The sequence below is a fragment of the Pyrgilauda ruficollis genome, unplaced genomic scaffold (assembly GCF_017590135.1).
Source record: "Pyrgilauda ruficollis isolate IOZ18807 unplaced genomic scaffold, ASM1759013v1 scaffold112, whole genome shotgun sequence".
Lineage (NCBI taxonomy): Eukaryota > Metazoa > Chordata > Aves > Passeriformes > Passeridae > Pyrgilauda > Pyrgilauda ruficollis.
In genome coordinates this window covers 1183544-1203000 of record NW_024509433.1, presented here as the reverse complement: position 1 = coordinate 1203000, position 19457 = coordinate 1183544, and the positions used below count along the sequence as shown (strand labels likewise).

Here is a 19457-nt window from a genome sequence, read left to right as displayed (position 1 = left end):
TGTCTACAATTTTGTTTTTCAACAAAGCTGGAAGAATGATGACATTACCACATGCTGGTCAAGAGCAAAAGATTTATGCCATGTCAAAGATAAACTGAGATATGACTGGCATATTCTCTCATGACTTGCATGTGAATTCACTCTAGTTTGTTAAAGCAAGAGCTGCGGAGCTCATGTTGCCTACGTTTGGTTGGTGTGGAGGGGTAAACAGAAATCTTATTGCACAATTGAACCTTGTCGTTGTTTTGCATTGAACCACAGAATGCGTAGAAAAATGTGTCATTCCCCACACTCAACAAGATATTAAAGGCAAGGTAGATTAGAAAGAAAAACTTCCAATTTGACTGAACTGTCTTCCAAACAAAAAAATACACTTGCTGCTTACAAAATGCAAGTCCTCTCTAACAGGACTAAAGACTCAGAATTTAGAACTGGTTTTCCCCGGTAAGGAGAAATGCAATTGGAAAATTGAGGAGCAAATAACATAACAAGGATTACATCAGATTAGGAACACCTAGAGGAGAATCCCAAAAACCACCAGTGCATTTTGTGGAAAGGGTGGCTTAATCCATCAGCCTTCTGAGGTAGAGAAATACAGCTGGAGGCAGTTTACTGAGTTAAATGAGGCACTGAAATGGCACTCTGCCAGCTCCATGTACATATTAAAAATTTACAGCGTGTTATGGAGGAAAAATTCTTCATGCATAGTTCTTTCTCATAAATTTAATTCCCTCAACAGGTTTTGTCATGCAGAGATGCCTTCGTCTTCAGGAATCAGCTCTATCTTGTCCCCATGTAGCTTGCAAAAACTTGGGATATTGTTTCTGCACATTGTTTTCTTTTGGAATTTCTACTAATTTTGCAGGTCCTATGGAGGCAGAGTAATTTTTAGCTGTACTTAGTGAAACTCCCATGTGGATGTGTTAAAGGTGTTTTGTGAGTTAGTGAATAAGGCAGTATGGATCACTGGAAAGCCTCCAGGACACCCCTACAACCTGTTGTTCTACTGAATAGATAACTCATAAAGATAAAGCATTACCTGACTGCAGGTCCTCTGATTTATCTAAGGTTCATTAAAATTCACCCAGGGTATTTTGAGCTATACAGAGCAGTGCCAGAGTACTCTTTTACTAGCAGCTAGATGACTGAGACAAAAAGCACTTCCTTCAGCACTTGTCACCCGCCAAAACTGAGAAGTTTATATAAATGCAAAAGGAAGACACTAAATGCAGGTGCTTCCCCCTTCCCTGCCCCACCCTGCCTTGCTGGCATCAAAGTAAACAAGAGAGAAAAATATCAATTTGGTGAGAATCAAAGCAAAATAAGATTTTTTTTTCTGAACTTTTCTTCATCTTCTATATCTTGTTTGAAGACTTATCTCAGATTTTCTCTTGCAGTGTACATGGGAAGGATGCATATGCATTTCCTCATGAGAAATTTGGGGTGCAGGGTGTCTGACTCTTCTTTCTTCAGGAAAAATAATGTTTATTTAACGAATTCACCTTAATTTCTGGATGAAATAAAAAAAAAAATCCAAAAACCAAACAAACAAACAAACAAACAACAACAACAACAACAAAAAAAACCCTGAAAGAACCCAATCTTTTCTGACCTGCACTGATTTTTGACATTTGGAAACATTTCATGAAGTCAGAGATAATGAATTCAATTACTGGCTGGCATTTAACTTGCCTGTGTTTTCTTGGACAAGACTTCATAGTATGTTCTGTAGCAAACACCAGTAGTTTTGTCTGCAAAGTCAGCACTCTTACTTTTCCTAATTTGTAACCTAATTCTAAATGGCAGAAAAACATTGGGTATTTTGCCGAAATGTTTAAATTTGGAAAAGCAACATTGATCAAAGTAATTAGAAACAGAGAAAAAGATAAAAAGCTTCTGTCAGTGACTATACTTCTATATTTTTAGAAATATAATAACTGAGACTTCTTTATGAGACTGAACAGCCTGAAATTCCTAAGTGAAATCAATTAAACCAATATTGGAATAGAATGCAGTAAACCATTTTATATTTAATCTTTCAAATGGATATATAGTGTATAATAGAACTTATAAGTAATTTGATTTAGAAAAATATATTTGGTTATACTCTGGTGGTACAACACAAGTTAGATGTAGAATTAAATAAAACCAATATTTATTTCTTGGTTGGTTTCTATGATCAACACATTAAGACAAAACGCATGGCATAGTGAAATTTCTATAACCACGGAAAGCACAAAAGAATCTGTAATCTATCGTAGCACAATGTGCATGTGAAAGGTTTCAAAGCACATTTCATTCACTTCATAGTAAGGATAATACTTTCTAGAGAGGCTGGCTGGGAAGTGGACATTATTGCTGTGTTTTTCAAGAACATTAGATGTTCTGTTTTTAAGGCAGTTCCACGGTATAATGACCTGCCAATGAAGCAATCAAATTCTGCTTATTTTTGGAAATCTCCTTTTGGTTTCATGATTTGTTGACAAGAGCTCAGTGTTCTGCAAGACCCAGCTCAAACCTGGTTTTGATACGAAAAGATGAATTTGTGGTTGTATAAGTATGTAAGATTTTACACAGGAGGCAGAATGCTCCTTTTCACAAACTGTACTGCACCTCACAAACCCATGCTAAATCAGGATGCCATACAGTGTGCCTGTGATCATGGCTTTGGGAAATCTTCACATTTCAAAGGAAAACCAGCAATGCTTCATTTTCTTACCAAATGGCTATTCAGAAATGGATGGCTATGCAAACTTTTGTTGGAAGCCAACTACAAAATAAATGTCCCTGCAACATAGGACTAGTGATCACCAAGATCCAGAGCCTTAACTGGATGTTGGGTTCCACCACGTTCCTCTTTGGCCTGCTCAGAAAATAGGAAGAGGCAATGTTGCAGAAGATACAGTCCTGCTATTCTGTTACAAGCTGAAATGCCTCTCTAAATTCATCTCTGGGTTATATTTATATACCATCATAACTTAAGAACCCTGCAGTTTTTATTGACAGGGTCCCATCCTTCCCACTCTATCAGCTCAGGGAGTGCTGTTGAAACTTCTAGTTAAGGTCCCTGATGACAGAGCAAGTATTTTTCTATGCTGATACTGCTGGTTAATAGTTACATGTGAAAGTGTGCATCTACCTTCAGATGCTGCATTAGTTATGTATCTGGATACACAGAAATTTGTCATAAAAGGCTCCCTCCTTTCCTACATCCCACACTTACACCTCAACATGTCTGAGAAGTGACATTGTTCAAATATATATGAGCCTCAAACATACCTTGTGTTACTCAGGCATGAGGAGGTGTAAAAAGGTTTATAGTCATATTTTAAGTACTGTTTCATTTGCTACTGTCCTTTCCATGACAGTCAGACAGTGAGAAAAGGGCCAGAGAGATGAGGTGGAAGAAATAGAGGGGAGTAATTAGATGTTTTAGGAAGAGAGCACTCTGACCAGACAGATCAGCAGAGACTGAGCTGCAGTTTTCTGCAGAAGGATCTTGTCCTTTCACTTCCTGCAGTTACACCATGTCCTTATCACTCAAAGAAAGCAAGATTACTATTTGCCCACTCAACCACGTACCATGTGTTATTTTTAACCTACCATATAAATGGCATCTGTCTCTTTTAATCCTGATGGTCAGCTTTTCAGATAACAGGAAACAGTATAGCTACTTGTTAGTTTAGAAAATATATTTCCTGTCTACACAACCAAAAAAAAAAAAAAAAGGAAATTTTCCCATGATTTCAGTGTGGGTAAAGTTTTAGAACCTCAGTGTGACAAGAGAGAATAATAAACAAAAATAGGGGAAGGAAGGATAAGATAAGGGGATAATGATGGGTAACACAGTCATATCTATCTTGTTTCTCATTTTTTGTTTGGTTGGCTTCTATTTTTATTAGTCTGTTGTTTATGCTTTCTAAAATAGTGTTCCTACATATACAGCCATTACTTCCTTCAAACTCTACCTGGAAGCCTGACAGAAGGTTTGTGAGAGGAACAAAGAAGACATGCAAATTTGCCTTATTTTAACATTGTTTATTATCCAGCTCCTTCCTTAATTTCAGAAGACGACGCATTTCTGCAATTCATACAACTCTGAATCTAAGTGCCGTGCTAGAGTTCTAACTTCTGAGATGCTTTTTATTTTGACAGCAGTTGGAGGTGCACAGCATGGACTGGATCCTTGGAGATTGCTTCTGGTGATGTTGTTCTCATTTGTTTTGCCATAAGGATGTATCATTACTCAGAAAAGATTAATCAAAAACATTTGCCTGAAGTAAATCCCTCAGTTATTTCCATGAGTACACTTTAAAAAACTTTATATATGAGATTAATATTTATTCAAGACAAGAGTTCCTGGCAATAGGGGAAAGCAAGATTCTCTTGGATGGTGCTGTAGCATCAGATGCATGACAAGGGCTCAGCTCCACCAGGAACCAACTCAACAAAACCATTGACCAGCAATCCTTCCTGATACCTGCCAGTTAAAAGCAATCTTTTCTTTGGGTTATAAATCATCTCCATCTATTAAGTCCCACCTCACAAAGTGCATTTCCAAGAATCCATCTGTTCCTAAAGCTGTCATCACATGTGCCTTCAGCAGCCTAGATCTGATGCCCAAGGAGTTTTACATGCTAATTTAAAATGAGAGGTTGGTGCTTCTGCTGAGTCTTTAAACCTGCTCTGATATAGCTGAGACAGAAAGGATCCCAGTTCCTGAGACATCCAGATAATTTCTATTTTGCATAAGAAATATATTCAAAATATTGCATTGTTCTTCTTATTGCATTGTTCTTCTTATTGATCTCTGCAATACGGTTTCACTCAGCTGAAAGCATCATTAAGGAGCTGACATGTATTTGCTGAACAAGACCAGTATAAAGAAGCTGAATTTTCCAAAGATTCATTAAGAAATTCAGTCTCCCATCAAACTAACACATATTTTGATATATGATGCAATTAAAAAAAAAAAAAAGACAAACCAAACTCCAAGAGATTTAGCTATAACTCCCTCCAAAAATTTAATCTTTTTTTCTTAAGAATTACTATATAAGCTTATCCAGTGAAAAACACACCAAAAAAACTAAGATAAAAAAGTCTTTGGATTCTTTGCATAATTCTCCAGAATATATTTTAAATATCAGTGAGTTCCTCTGATTATAAACTGAATTGTAGTTCAGCATTACACTTCATCAGGGAAAATATCTATCAGATGAGAGCTGTGAACAACTGAACTTAAATATTTATTTTTAACCACAGAGGCTTTGCAGGAATCTAGACCAAAAGAATCAGTACTATAAACCAAATTTCTTACCTCTGATGGATGTCCAGCTCTTACAAAAGTACAGAGTGGATCAAAAGCTCCTGTTCCACAAGCCAGAAGATGGGTCCTGTTGTATCGGTGAAGGACACGGATGTAATTTGCACATTCATCCTAGTTTACGTAAAAAATAAACATGGGGAAATATTAGCTTTTAAAATATATTTTTTTTTTAGTATCTTATATGCCTATAGGTGACTTTCTAATATTGAATCTGTCTATTCTATTTCACTTCATGTTACTAACTCTATGCCATAAGTTTCATGGGTGGGCATTTTTACATTAAAAAAGCAAGTTTAGAGCACTGATTGATCATGTTTTCTTTTAGATGCTTAAACAGTTAGGAGTTACTAAATTATAAAAAACACACTTTTGTGCTTCTTTAGTCATGGAGATAATCTGACATTTGAATAAATCTTAACTATGTATTATTGGATACATAGGACACGTACATAAGATTCACAGCAGAAGATGTGAATGGTCAGCAAACATCTCTCTGGAGTTAAATACTTTATCTCGATAAAAATATAATTTTTATTGCACCATTAATTTATGTTATAATTAATTGTTAATCAATATTTTTAATATTGTATAGACACATTGTCTGTTTCCACTGTTTAAACCCCTTTAAAAAAGAAATATTCATTTCCCCCAGGGCAATATTTTGTGACTCATTAGTGTATTTGCACCTTCATAAATATTACAATTAAAACATTTTCAAACAGTGGGGTCATTATTCCTGTGCTAAACTAGAAATGGAGAGAGTGAGATGAAAGTATCCATTGATTTTGGGACTCCTGGGATTTGGTTTTAGATTTTTTTATTTTTGGCATCTTATAATGGTTTCTATGAGTGGAGCAAAATTACTGTTCATTTCAATTCATTGCTCAACATTTCTGCAACTTAGAACCCTGAGCTTTAAGAGTCACATCAAGTTTAAGACATTTAAAATGGAATTAATCTGAGCTAACTTTAGCTATTCTGGCATTTAGACATGCAATTTATGTATTTATTTGTCATTCAATATATGCAATTTAATTCTCTCTGGCTTTTTTAATAGCCAGTGAAGTAGGCCAGACATCTCCAAAAGACCATTAATAGAATACTGAAATGAAAATGTAAAACAGAATGGAGGAATTTCCTTTTTTGAAAATTTCCAGTTTTTCACTGATAACTACTCTCATTTTTGGACTGTGGTATCTGTGTGAGAACAATCCTGGGTCTTATTAACCAACAGCAAGAATTTAATGTCAAAAAGGAGGAGTCTGCAGGGAATTCATAGGCAGAATTCAACACTTGCAAATCCACATTAGGTTCAAAACTAAGAAACCATCTTTGTTCTTTCTTCAGATCCCTGAATCATTCAGTGTAAGTCTTCCAAATGCTCCAGCAAATAAAAAAGGAAAGAATTCTCCCCTGCTACTTGATTCTCCTTAACTGTTCATCCTCAGGATATATCATGCTAATTTACAGAAGTAAGTAACCTACACAAGACATGACCTGTTGTGTAATTAAATATTATGCATATACAAAGCGCAAATCAACCCTTTAATATCTAACTTTTGGAATTTCTTGATTTGTAACTAATTTGTTCCTTTTCTTTTTTTTAAGGAAATAAAAACTTAAGGTCAGATGAATTGAGGGAAGAATGGGGTTAAGTCAGCAGCATGTGATTCTCCTTGTATGGATCAGTACTCAAAGACAGAGGTGTCCACTTTTTATGCTCATTTCCCAAATGTTTGCTGACTTGTGGCAGTAAAGTGCTATTCCATAGGTATTTTATGATGCCATGAAGTTTTTGAATGGATGCTTTACTGTGCAGTAATGCTGTTCCTGGTTCTCCCTCTCCTCCTTCCTGACTTATTTCCTTTGTTTGCTCTCAGTGGTGGTCTCTTCTTTACACTATGGTTTACTTTTTTTATCCATACACGCCTTCAGCTCTTGATCTTTGTGCCAAAAATCATTTTAGGGATTTAAGATTTTTTTAAATGGTAGTCTCACTCCTTCACATAGTCCTAATTAAGGACTATTCACATACCTAATTAAATCTCATGTGAGAATCAGAATATTGTTTGGTATTACAGTACTACAAAATTTTAAAATTTTAATGTATTTTTCTTAAAGGCACTACTTCTAGAATCTTGTGATTATTTAAAAGCTCTGTTTTTTTTCTGTAAAAGCAGTAGTTACTCCAAAACTTCATGTAGCAGAGAAATGTGGGAAACACATGAAACTCTTTAAATAACCACATTCACAGAATGCAAATTTGAGGATTTATAACAACAAACTGGATTGCAAAAAGGTTTTGAGTTTTAGGGAAACATAAGTCTGAGTGAGCTATCTTTGTTTTGAAACAACAGTACCTATTTCTGCATTTTTTAACAAAACAAATATTGTCAGATATTTGTTTTGTTAAAAATGTAGTGGTGAAAGAAGTGGTAGAGCTTTTTTCACCACTACATTTTGTTAAAAATGTAGTGGTGAAAAATGTAGTGGTGAAAGAAGGATACTAGAGCTTTAGCTAATAACAGGCAAGGTAGTATTAAATAAAGACCAAATAATTTAGGTTTGGGATTCATTTAATATGACCATAAAGTTCAGCCATTGTAGAAAACCACCATTTTCAACCAAAGCCACCTGAAATTATCAAGGACATAAAAGTAACCTGAAAAACTACAATGAACTCTTAAGAATCTTCAAAAAGGATCAGCTCTAGGCCAGGTAAATAGGAAGAGTTGGGGTATTATTATTATTATTACTACTACTACTACTAATACATGTAATACATTCCAGTCTGGTTCCTTAATGCAGACAGTTCTCAAGCTTTTACTTCAGAAGAAATCTTTATAGCTTCCTAATTTACTGGGAGTTTATGGTGGTTATTGTTGAGGCTGCTGTTTGCTGTGTTTCTGGGCAAAGCTTGTATGTCCCCTTCCATGTCCTACATTCCTGTCACTGTTGCTGTAAAACTATCATAATTTTCACATCCCTTGGTTCAGTGTGAGCTCTCTCAGCTGTGGGATTTATTAGGTGTACTCTCTGTGTGTTTATGAGGTGCAGATAATGAGCTTGGTGCACTGCAAAATTAAAGAGAGCTCCCCTCCAGAAGAACTTTCATCCTGTGCTGCCAATGATATCAGCTGCTGTGTGGCAGTGAGCTTTCAAGTCTTTTCCCAGGAAATTATTACAGTCAGGGCACGAGAACAAAACAGGCCTGAGATTCATTAAAACAGAGTATTCTTATTAATAGAACAAGAAACCTATAGGAAAATATAAATTACTGTGTATTTTATAATTATTAATAACTTAACAGCTTTTTTGAATGTATTCTAGAGAATGTAAATTTTAAAGACAAACTGGAATGTGAATATGGAGAAGATAATCTCTGCGTATGAAAAGAAAAGGACAGAGAAATGGAAAAGGAAAATTAAGGTCCCTTCTTTGATAGTACAAGAACAAGAATTAGAAGAAAGTTTAGGCGATCAAAAGTGTTCATTGCCTGTTTACGAGCTGGTTTGAAGAGCAATTAAACTAATAATTTAATGTGTTCACAGTACTTACATGTTTTAAACCTGCAACACTTCTCTTTATATCTGTGCTTTAATCTCTCTTAAGTTAGGGATGCCTGAATCCTTGTTTTGGACCAGCCATTGGTATAATTAAAGTATATTTGATCTGTAATTAGTGATACTTACAGCATCTCTTCCTTTAATTATGCATTCTTCTGCCTGCAGAGGTGTACTAGGCCAATGGATCTGAGGAAAAAAAAAATTGGCAGTCTGATTATGGAAATCCAGCTTTTCCATTATTGCTCACATCAAAGATTCTCAGATCAGAAGTACAAAATCATAGAACAGCCCAGGTTGGAAGGTGCCTCAAAAGACCATCTGGTCCAGCTTTTGGTGGGAATGGGAGCCCGGGTGAGATTATCTATAACTCTGTCCAAGACATCTTTAAATCCCCTACTGACAGAAACTCCACCACGTCCCTGGCTCCTTGTGAAGGGAGAGCCACTTTCCTCTTTGAGATGCCACTTAAATACTTAAGTACTGGAATATTGTCATGAGTTCTCCTGAGCCTTGCTTCCCCTGAGAGAAAAGACCTTCAGTCTCTCCTTCATTGGAACACAACTGTCTTGATGAGGACAGCACAGCAAACTTATCAGTAGTCAACAGAATTTAAAGGAAGGTAATGTATGGAACATTTTATATGAATTCAGTAGAAAAATCTATGCTAAACTGTCAGTGATTTTCAACATAGTTATTAATCTCGAACTACTGATTTCCTGCTTGAAGTGACACTTAGGAAAGAAAATGGCTTACAGTGAAGTTACTAAGGGTCAGCAATTAACCTTATGGGAATAGGATCGGCTCTTCACAGTCAGGCTTACTAGAAGTGAAGCCAAATTACACAAGTGAAGTTTTTTTCAGCTATCTACTGTATAACATTTAGGTTTCATCCCAGATGCATGATTTGTTGGGATAAAAACAATATTAAACAATGACTGATCACACTGGAATGATTACTTAATTTCTTACAACATTTAAAAGAGAAAACAAAAACATGTTCACATCAGTGATATCAGGCTTGGCTGAAACCAAGTAAATATCCAAAAACTGATGTCATCATTAAGACATTTTTGTCAATAATCCAATCACAATTTGATTTTTTTTTTCTGTCTGGAAAATATTTTTAAATTAAATTTTACTGCTAAGCTTTTTTCTTCACTTTTTTTTTTTTTTTTTTGGATGATTGAACTGTCTTACTTTTCTTGAAATAATAAATAGTTCTGAGAAAATGATGAATTATTAGAAAACTTAATTGCAGACAAGTGGGGATAAATTATTAATCCTAGATTCCTGGGGCTTGAAAGTAAAAGACACAGTTCCCTTTAATATCTTCCTTAATGAATTGGATGTGGAAATTAAAGGAATACTAAGTAAATTGGCCAATGGCACTGAAATGGGAGGAGATGTTGACTCTCTTGAGGGCCAAGGCACTGCAGAGACCAGGACAAATCAGAGGGCTGGGCAATCACCAACTGTATCAAGTTTAACAAGGGCAAGTGCATTCTGCCCCTGGGAAAGTGGAACCTCAGTGCTGTGTACGGATCAGGGAATGAGAGGCTGGAGAGCAGCTACAGAAAGGGACCTGGGGGTCCTAGCCAATGGCAAACTGAGTGAGTCAGCAGTGCCCTGGCAGTGCTTAGGTCTCACACCATCTAAATCCAAGTTAATCAGAGCATCTGTTTTCAGTCAGATGGTCTTGCAGTTATCTATGAGTGATCAAAATTACTCTCATCTAGTCTCTGCATTGCTGCTGTATAGTCTGGAAATGTACCTGGACTCTGCTGAACTCCCTTGAAGGTGCTCATCCAGTCATCCTGGTCAGACCATTCCTGGTTCATTCATTGCAAAACTCAGGCTCCACAGTCATTTATTTTAGTCATTGGTCAGGAATTCAATGAAGCTTGGGTTAAGCCCATCCTTAACCCAAAAAACCTAGGAGTTATGAGATTGCTAAGATCTCTCGAGGCTCAAAAGTATGAAAACACAGCTTTCACTTCCCAAAGACATGTTCTAACTAGCAGGCTAAAATGAGAGGTTTTGCCCACACCAGGTGTAGGTGTCTGTTAGGAACCACAGAGGGAATAAAACACTTGACTCTGTAACCTGATATTAAATACACTGTGTGTAGATGATTATTTTGGCATTTGGAGACTAAGTCCCAGTGCTGCTGAACATTCTTTGTATGTACATTTTCCACTTAAGATATACTGAATTAAATACACATACAGAATTAAGAGAAAAAAGCCAAAGAGGTAACCTAATGCTCCTGCTTTGTCTGGAATGTCAAAAAGCAGCTGCAGTGGAGCTACATAAATTTAGTCCTTGGCACAGAAAAAAAGAATAAACCATGGAGCTGCAGAATGGTTTGGGTTGGAAGGGACCCTTAAAGACCAACTAGTGTAACCACCTGCTATAGTCAGCGACATCTTTCACTCATTGTTGCTCCATCCAGCCTGACCTTGAACAGTTCCTGGGATGGAGCATTCACAACTTCTGTGTGGCAAACTGTTCCAGGGTCTCACCATGTTCATAGTTAAGAAGTTCTTCCTAATATCTAATCTAAATCTACAATATTTTATTTTAAAACATCTGTCTCTTGTCCTGTCACTACAGGCCCTGAGAATACTCTCTGCCTTTTCTGTAAGGCCCCTTTACAAATTGAAACTCCAGCATAAGGTTTCCCTAGAGCTTTCTCTTCTTCAGGCTGAACCCCAGTTCTGTCAGCCTGTCTTCATAGGAGAGATGTTCCAGCCCTCTGAATATTTTTGTGGCCCTCCTCACAAAATTACTGACTTCTAAGGCAAGTCCATGTTCATTGCCTGAAGTGCATGGGTCTAAATTATTAGTCTAGTAATAGATATATGTCTCCTGACGGAGTTTTTCTATCCGCAAATTATTTTTAAAACTCATAACTCTTGCAAGGCTCTTGAGTTTTAACATAAATAAGTGTTACCATTTTAATATCTTCAAGAGTATTTTAGAATTGAGACTAAAAAAATCTCTGCATGGTAGATTTTGCTATCATACCAAATTTTAAATTAGCACAACATAGGATGTGTTTGCACTGCATGAAAATCCAGATATTAATCAGCTGCAATGGTAGTTTTTAACCTGCGATATATTATTTTTCCTGATGTTTATGTTTGAGAGGTGTGACAATTACAAGCCTTAATTTTTAATTGGTTCTCTGATGGGATTACAATCATTTGGCAAGCTATCAAAAAGTATTTTAGGAAATCTGCCTGGGTATATAGAGTGTATTAGCATCACACTGGCATACATCCCACTGGCTGCAGTCTGGACATAACTATTGGCTTGAACATAATTTTTCAAAATTTTTCACCACTTCAGATAACTGTGAATGAAATTTTAAAATTGCTTGTTTAGTGATGCTTTCTCCTATTGTACCACAGTATTCTCATCCTTGACCTCGATGATGTAATTTTAGCTCTGTAAAAAACACTGTAGGGAAAAGATCTTTTTAAATATACTCATCATGGGAAAAAAATGGCGTTGTAAGGAAGTACAGATATGGGGAAAACTTTAATTGGAGCTGGAATGCTAATTAGTGTCTGCAAACATCCTCTCCATTCAGCCACTAGCTTTAAAAACCAGGATGATATCTATACTGAAAACTAATTTAAAAAAATTATATGAGCTTTATAGCACTCCAGGCCAAAATAGACTACCGTGTGCTCTAGTCTGAACTCTAATGTGTGACAGGACAATTAAGCAATTCAACCAGCCTGTCCCCAGTTTAAGTCAATAAATAGTGCTTAATTAACAGCTAACTTGTGCTTGGCTGAAACATAATTTCTTTAAAAATATCTGCTGATGACTGAATATTGTATATATTTATCAACAAATACATGGTCACGTTCCCTCTTGGAAGGTTATTCCAATGGATAATTAAACTCACTAAATTGTGTACTTCTTATTTCAGTTTAGATTTGTGCACATTCCTAGGCAGTATTCAAAGAAGACACAAGCAAGATGTGATCTTGCAAACCTGTGTTCAGCCAGCTCTGGAGGGAAGTAGAACTTCACTAGAGGCAAGATATATGATGAGGTCTCTATAATTTATTCCAGCAGAGATATAAAACAAAATCTGGAGCCATCTCACACTAGGCGAGAAACAGAACAATCAAAATCTGCCTGCACAAGCCCATTTAGAGAAGTGGGAAGGTTTCTTCCAGACTCAGATCTTCCTAAGACCCTTGAAGCAGAAGCTATCTGTAAGGAATTTTTGGGTAAATAGGAAGAGCAGTTTATTTTCACTCCAACATGAGACAAAAGGAAGAAGAAAGGTCCCCTTCTTTATGAACTGTATGACCAGTGGTGATGAGCTACTGGCACTGGCTCAAGTTTGCTGTTAACAAAGATCCTCTCTGGCACCAATTGCAAGGAACTGCAATGTTTTTAAAAACAAACTTGGCACTGGATACCAAAAAAAAGTTCTCTATCTTTTAGATCACTACAAGCCTTTAAGGCTTTGGACCAAATACTCAAATATGGGTACGGATTTATTCCAAAGATGCTGTCAAAGGGAATGAGATCTTAGGGAAAACAAAGTTAAGTGAAATGTGCCTACAAAGCGTTGTCTCTACACAAGGTTTTGAGTGCTTATCTGGCTCTAATTCTCTGTAAACACTGATACATATATTTCATATTCTCCCTTATTCTTGCTACTCTTAGTGTATGGGCACTCTTCACCTAGAAACAAGACATCTAAGTAATGTTCAAAAACATATAGCATTATGTTACTCTATAGTTAGAGTTATATAACGCTATATGTTACATATAGCATTAAATACTCTAAGCAACAATACAATACACTCTGTATGTATTAGATGAGAGATACAGAGAGCAAAGTAGGCAAAATAAACATAATTGGACAAATAAAGAAGTCAGGGTCTTTCCCTTTCCCAGGTGACATGGAAGGTTTTTGCCACAGTTGAGAGCTCAAACCAAATGTCTGGATTTCCTCACCAATGCTAGAATGACAGTAGTAGTATTGTTCCTGAAGGCCTTTTCCCCCAATTTTTTTAATGTATATGAAAAATTGGTGAGGATAAATGTATTTAAAATAATTTGGTAGAGATTTGTATAAACAGCCATTAGGTTACATGAAAAAGCTATAATCAACTCTTCAGAATGTTGCAGTGTATTTTAAAGCTGAAGAGAATTGAACCTGAAGAAAACATGTAGTCTATTAAACACAGATTTATAGGAGGCATACCTCATATGCATCACTTAAGTTTTTTGGAAATGTTGAATTACTTTGGCAGTTAACAGGTCTCAATGCAAAAGCATTTTATGTCTACTCAGCATTTAGTTGTTTTTCTTTGGGATAACTTCTAATATGCTGGCTAGAACTGAATTCTTTGGTCTTTTTACAGCAAAAGGCATAAATCTCTAGTTGGGAATGGATTTCAGTTTGGTTTTTAGAAAGCATATTCATATTTTAAATTGTTGAGAAAGGGATGACTATTAATTAAAAGACATAAACTGTTTTCTGGGTCACAGAAGATGAAGATCAATACGATTCTGCCCAAAACTTCATGAAACCTTTCTTTTGCAGATAGTGAATCATCCTGTTTACCAGAGAGATAATAAAATCCAGGAATTTGCCTGCACTCATATAATTTCTGTGGATTACAACTTCTAGTTTAGATTAATTAAGTTAAACTCTTCAGTCAAAAAGAAAAGGTCAAAGACTAACCAACACACAGTTAAACATCAATTAATTAAGAACTTTGGTAATAATTAATCAACCACTCTCTCAACTCCAGCAACTTTCTCTAATGTATGTCAGCAATTAAGGATTCCTATAACAAAAATGTCTCATTCCACACTTTTGCTGATAAAGATGCAAAGTGATCATACTTTCCTTAACTATCCCTGAATGAGATCTGCACTGAATGAACTCTTGGAAAAAGAGAAAAAGCTCATGCCATTTGTACTCAAGGCAGCTAGGTCCCAGTGAGATCATGTTTCTAAAGGTGCCAGGCCAAGCTTCATTTATTTCAGTTTCTCATCTTTAGCATAAAAAAGGCAAGAAGAGTTTTCATCACTTTGCCATACTCTGCGCAGGTCTCCAGACAGAGAACATGGTTTCAGAGGAAATGGCTGATATTCCACTTAAAATCAAGAAGGGGAGCAGTGAACTTCGAGTGTGTCCAGATGGGACGATGGTGGTTGGACAGAAGCATGAAGTGCTCTATCTTGTCATCTTTCCTCACAGATTTACTGCCAAAGGAGGAAGAATACAGTGGAGATAAAAAGCTTATTTTATAGAAACAAATGCTGTCTAAATGTTTTCATATCTGTGAGCTCTAATATCTTGTCACAGGATATTAATAATTTGTATCAAAGTGAAAAGGAATTAGCTTATATCTCACTGTTGAGGAACAAAGCTCAGTATGTAACTCTGCCCCCTGAGGAGTTAAATTTTGGGTGGGGATTTTTTTTAATGGTGATAAATTCTCAGATAGCCTCCCTGAATAGATTCATATCCCATAAAAAGGATGACATTCCCAAACGTTTATAAAAAGAATAAAGCATATTATATCTGTTCACTATATATAGTAGTGGAACATGCTAATTATGCTTGGAGATAAGCAAAGATACTTATCGTAAAGTTGGCCAGAGTGTTGACATAAGAATAATGATATTCACCTTTAGCAAGGAGGCAGAAAGAAAAGAATTTGAAACATTAGTGGTCAGTGCAGTATAGAAATCAACAAAAATATTTTTCCCAAGTGACTTTATTTTACTCACTTTTTATTTTACTAATTGATTTGCAAATAAATGAAAATACATCAAAACACATTGAGAAAATTTAAAGAAGTACATAAAGAAAACACTGAAATATTTCAGGAGATCATTTGTCTGCATTCAAAATGGTTGAACAATGGAACAATGCTCCTGCCAGCTTCCCTTGCCACTGTATGTTTCCAATTCTAGCTTCCAAGGGCAGAAGGGAGTAAGGAATCCAAGGCTCACATCAGCTCAGACTCCAGCCTCTCCACTTCAGTTGTCAGTTTGCCAATCACTTGTGGTTTCTACAATATACTGTGTTCTCTGGCAAGATTATGACTTAACCCACCTTTCTCCCACAGACCACTGAGTAGCCTCCAAATGCCACTTTCAGTCATTACATAATAGCACATCTGGCTCAAACCAATGCAAAATCCAGTTTCTAAAGGTTAAAAAAACCCCAAAAACTTCTAGGTTTATGCTGCTATTGAAAACTTATAGTTTACATGCTATATTTTTCCCTTAACATTTTCTCTTCCGAAACTCCCCAAAAATATCAGGGAGATATTATTCCTCAATAAAACAGTGGAGCTACAGAAATCAAATATCTACAAATGTGAGGTGCTCTAAACATCTGTTACCATGCTGAAATTCAGTGAGAAATAGTTGTACGACCCCAAGTCTCCTCATACAGAGTGAGCCTTGTGGGTGAAGATGGGGGAGAAAATGGTAATTAGTGTATTTTTCTTAAATATAAATATGGCCTTAGAGTTCATGCACAAAACACCTACAAAAACTCCATTACCTCAGTCAGGCAAGTTCTAATATCCTGCGCTACGTGTTGCGACATGAGGTGACTAATATCTATTACATATGTATATATATGGCTTTTACTCCACCTCTCGGTAGTTGTCGCTGATTCGATCCAAACTGAGGGAATACAAGAGGTCTCTTCCTCCCACGAACAGTCGCTCTTGATACTCATCCAGCAGCATCACATGAAGTCCAAGATATCCAAACGGGCTACGAAAGACTGACGTCCTGTTTAAATCCCAGAGCTCTGAAATACAATCAGAGTGTTCGTGATAAATACCAAACAGCTTAGCTTTCATGGCTTCATTTTCATATCCTCCTAGGGAACTGGGCGAGAAGTTGTGGGACATTAAAATGCTAAACATATAACCTTTGAGTAAGAAAGAGACACGAAACACCTGGGAACAATTTTCAAACTAAGCCAGTTCTCAAGGAGGTTTGTCTCCGAGTCTTTCCATCATAATCTTTATGCCTAAAATATGAGATAGGGAGAGATGAAAATTAGTTTTCTCCTGGACATTTTCTGAAAAGGAAGAAGTACTTAGCACAATAACTGCAAATGGGGGAAAATTAATGAATTAATGGAAATTGAAAAAAAATACTGGAAATTGTGTCCTTGTCTTTCAGGTATGTTAAACTTCAGATTTTCAGTGTACACACTATTTTTACCTGGGTTTGTATTTTTAGGAGGATGACATTGTGAGTTTTAAGCTTAGCACTGTCTTCACCTAGCTCACTGAATTTATTGCCTTTAAATTCAGTCAAAACAGTATGAAATCTGTGAAATGCATATGAATAATTTTCCAACGCTGCTTTTGTCAAGAAATGCACTGACCTGATATGGGAATCTGAGGTTTAGCTGTACATAATCTAGGCTAAAACCAGTTCCACTAAGAAAAGGAAATTAATTCTGGGTAATGTTGCCAAAACGTGGATTCAGGCCTCAGGAAGCAAGAAAGAGGCAAAACATGGGGATCTCTCTGCACTGTGCTGCAGAGCACAGCCTGGCTAGCAGCAGGTCAGAAAGGCTGAAAATAATTTTGTTGTTGAGAAGCCTCCAAAGGAGTCATTTGAGAGAGTACCCTCGGATTCCCTCCACAACGACAGAGCTTGGACTGGGGGAAAGCAACAACGTTCTTATCTCTGTACTGTGGCAAATTATTTTATTTTTAAGAAATCACTTTTGGTAAAACTAATTAAATACGCTTATCCTCACAGCTTTTCATAAGCATAATTTTTTCAATTGTTTGGTTGTGGTCCTGAAGCTGATGTTGGAAGAAGTGAGATTGTCCCTGAGCTAGAAATGACAAATGAGCCCCCATCCAGTTTGGAGGCTCCCGCTCACATGCCACACCAGCAGTTATGTTCATTTTTCCATGCTGCACCTTAACATAGAAACCACATTTGATGTTGTGTTAGCAAGAAATTTAATGCTCAAAAAGGGTATTAATATAATCCAACAAATTGACAACATTTCTTTTAATTTTAAATTATTAAGTATATGGTGTGTATGATTTCAGTAATAGGATAAATATGTTTTACTCCATTTACTCGGTAGGCAGAATTCAGGCAATAGAGGCTAAAAGTAACTAGTTTCTGAAAGTTATTTCCTTAGATGATAAAATTTACATCAAAGGAGCTTTAGCAAAAATTGAGCCTCACATATGATGTCTTTCTCGAGTGATCTTCAAACAGAAACTATTAAATAGTTGTACCTGTGTGAGACTGGCCTCACTTAACAAATGGAAAACTAAGTCACAGAGAGGAACATCATGATGAAGAGAACAAGAGACTTTTTTGTCTAAGCATTGCATTCTAACCAGTGGATAGATACACATTTTTTGACAGTGATGCACTCAGCACACAGCTGCACAGCAGTGTGGAAATGGCACTTTCAAAGCTTGCTCTTGCCAAGCAAATGAGCAGATTGCTGTTTTGGAAGAACATTGCTTGTTTCTGAACAGATTAGAAATGAAATGAAAGCAGAGCTAGAAATACACTTTTGGTCCTAAATAAAGCCAGTTTTTATTTGCAAGAATATAAATCATTCAATATATATTATTTTTGAATCAGCCTTGGAGTGGAAAGAATTGCATTTTAAATTCTAGTTATATACAAGCAACAAAAGGTTACTGTGGTAGCTTCCCCTGATTTATTTTCATGTTGTCCTGAAGGCAAATTGTTCATAAATGAGACAATATTTCTTTACATAGATCAGAGATATGACTCATGTGTTCTCATAATGATGAACAATTTTCTACCCGATCACATAAACTGATAACTGCTCATATAAGAGTCAGTCCTGCAAAGCACACCTGCAAATCTTATTGTCTTAAAAGGAAGTTGAGAATATGAAACATCTTTCAAGATAGAACTTGTAAAAAGAGATCTTTCTAAGACTACATCCAGCAAACTACACAGACATGGGGTTTTTGTGGGGGGTAAAGACAAGAATAGAAGTGAACCCTACATCTGAAAGGGCTAGAAAACAGCACGCAGTTGGGTTTGGAGAGTGATTTTGTACTGAATCACAAATGTAGCAATAGTATGTAGATCCTTTGATAGGTAGTAGGATTTCCATACTTTGTAGGATACATGAGATATTAGGATAATGCAGCACCTCCTGAATACCTGGAGAATGAGTGGTATATCTGGGAGTCTGAAACAGTATTAGAAGCTTGCCATTTCTAGGCAAGTAAATCTCACCATGGTGTGGTTTATTGTAAATGACACAGGTTCTGAAGCAGTAGAACATAATTTTTGTTGTGCTATGCCCCTTCAGCAAAGCTGGTTGGCTTCAATGCAGCCCTGCAGGAATGCAGATGTACTGCACCTGGACGAGCTGCTGCCTCCACACATAGCACAGCTTTCATGCTCACACAAATGCATTGTTAGCTCTTGGAATCATGGAATGGTTTGGATTGGAAGAGACCTTAAAGATATCTGGTTCCAGCCCTCCTGCCACAGTTTCTCCAAGCCCAGGTTTCTCCAAG

General features: G+C 36.5%; 1 protein-coding gene across 1 annotated transcript in view; it reads right to left on the bottom strand.

The window, feature by feature from the left end:
- SEMA3E (semaphorin 3E) overlaps window positions 1-19457 on the bottom strand; it is a 125972-nt gene that overhangs the window by 42950 nt on the left and 63565 nt on the right. The window contains exons 2-4 of the mRNA XM_041477691.1: window positions 16551-16711; window positions 9019-9078; window positions 5318-5437 (exon numbers count right to left, since the gene is read on the bottom strand). Of these exons, the coding sequence (XP_041333625.1) occupies window positions 5318-5437; window positions 9019-9078; window positions 16551-16711 (341 nt within the window). The remainder of the gene's footprint in view (window positions 1-5317; window positions 5438-9018; window positions 9079-16550; window positions 16712-19457) is intronic.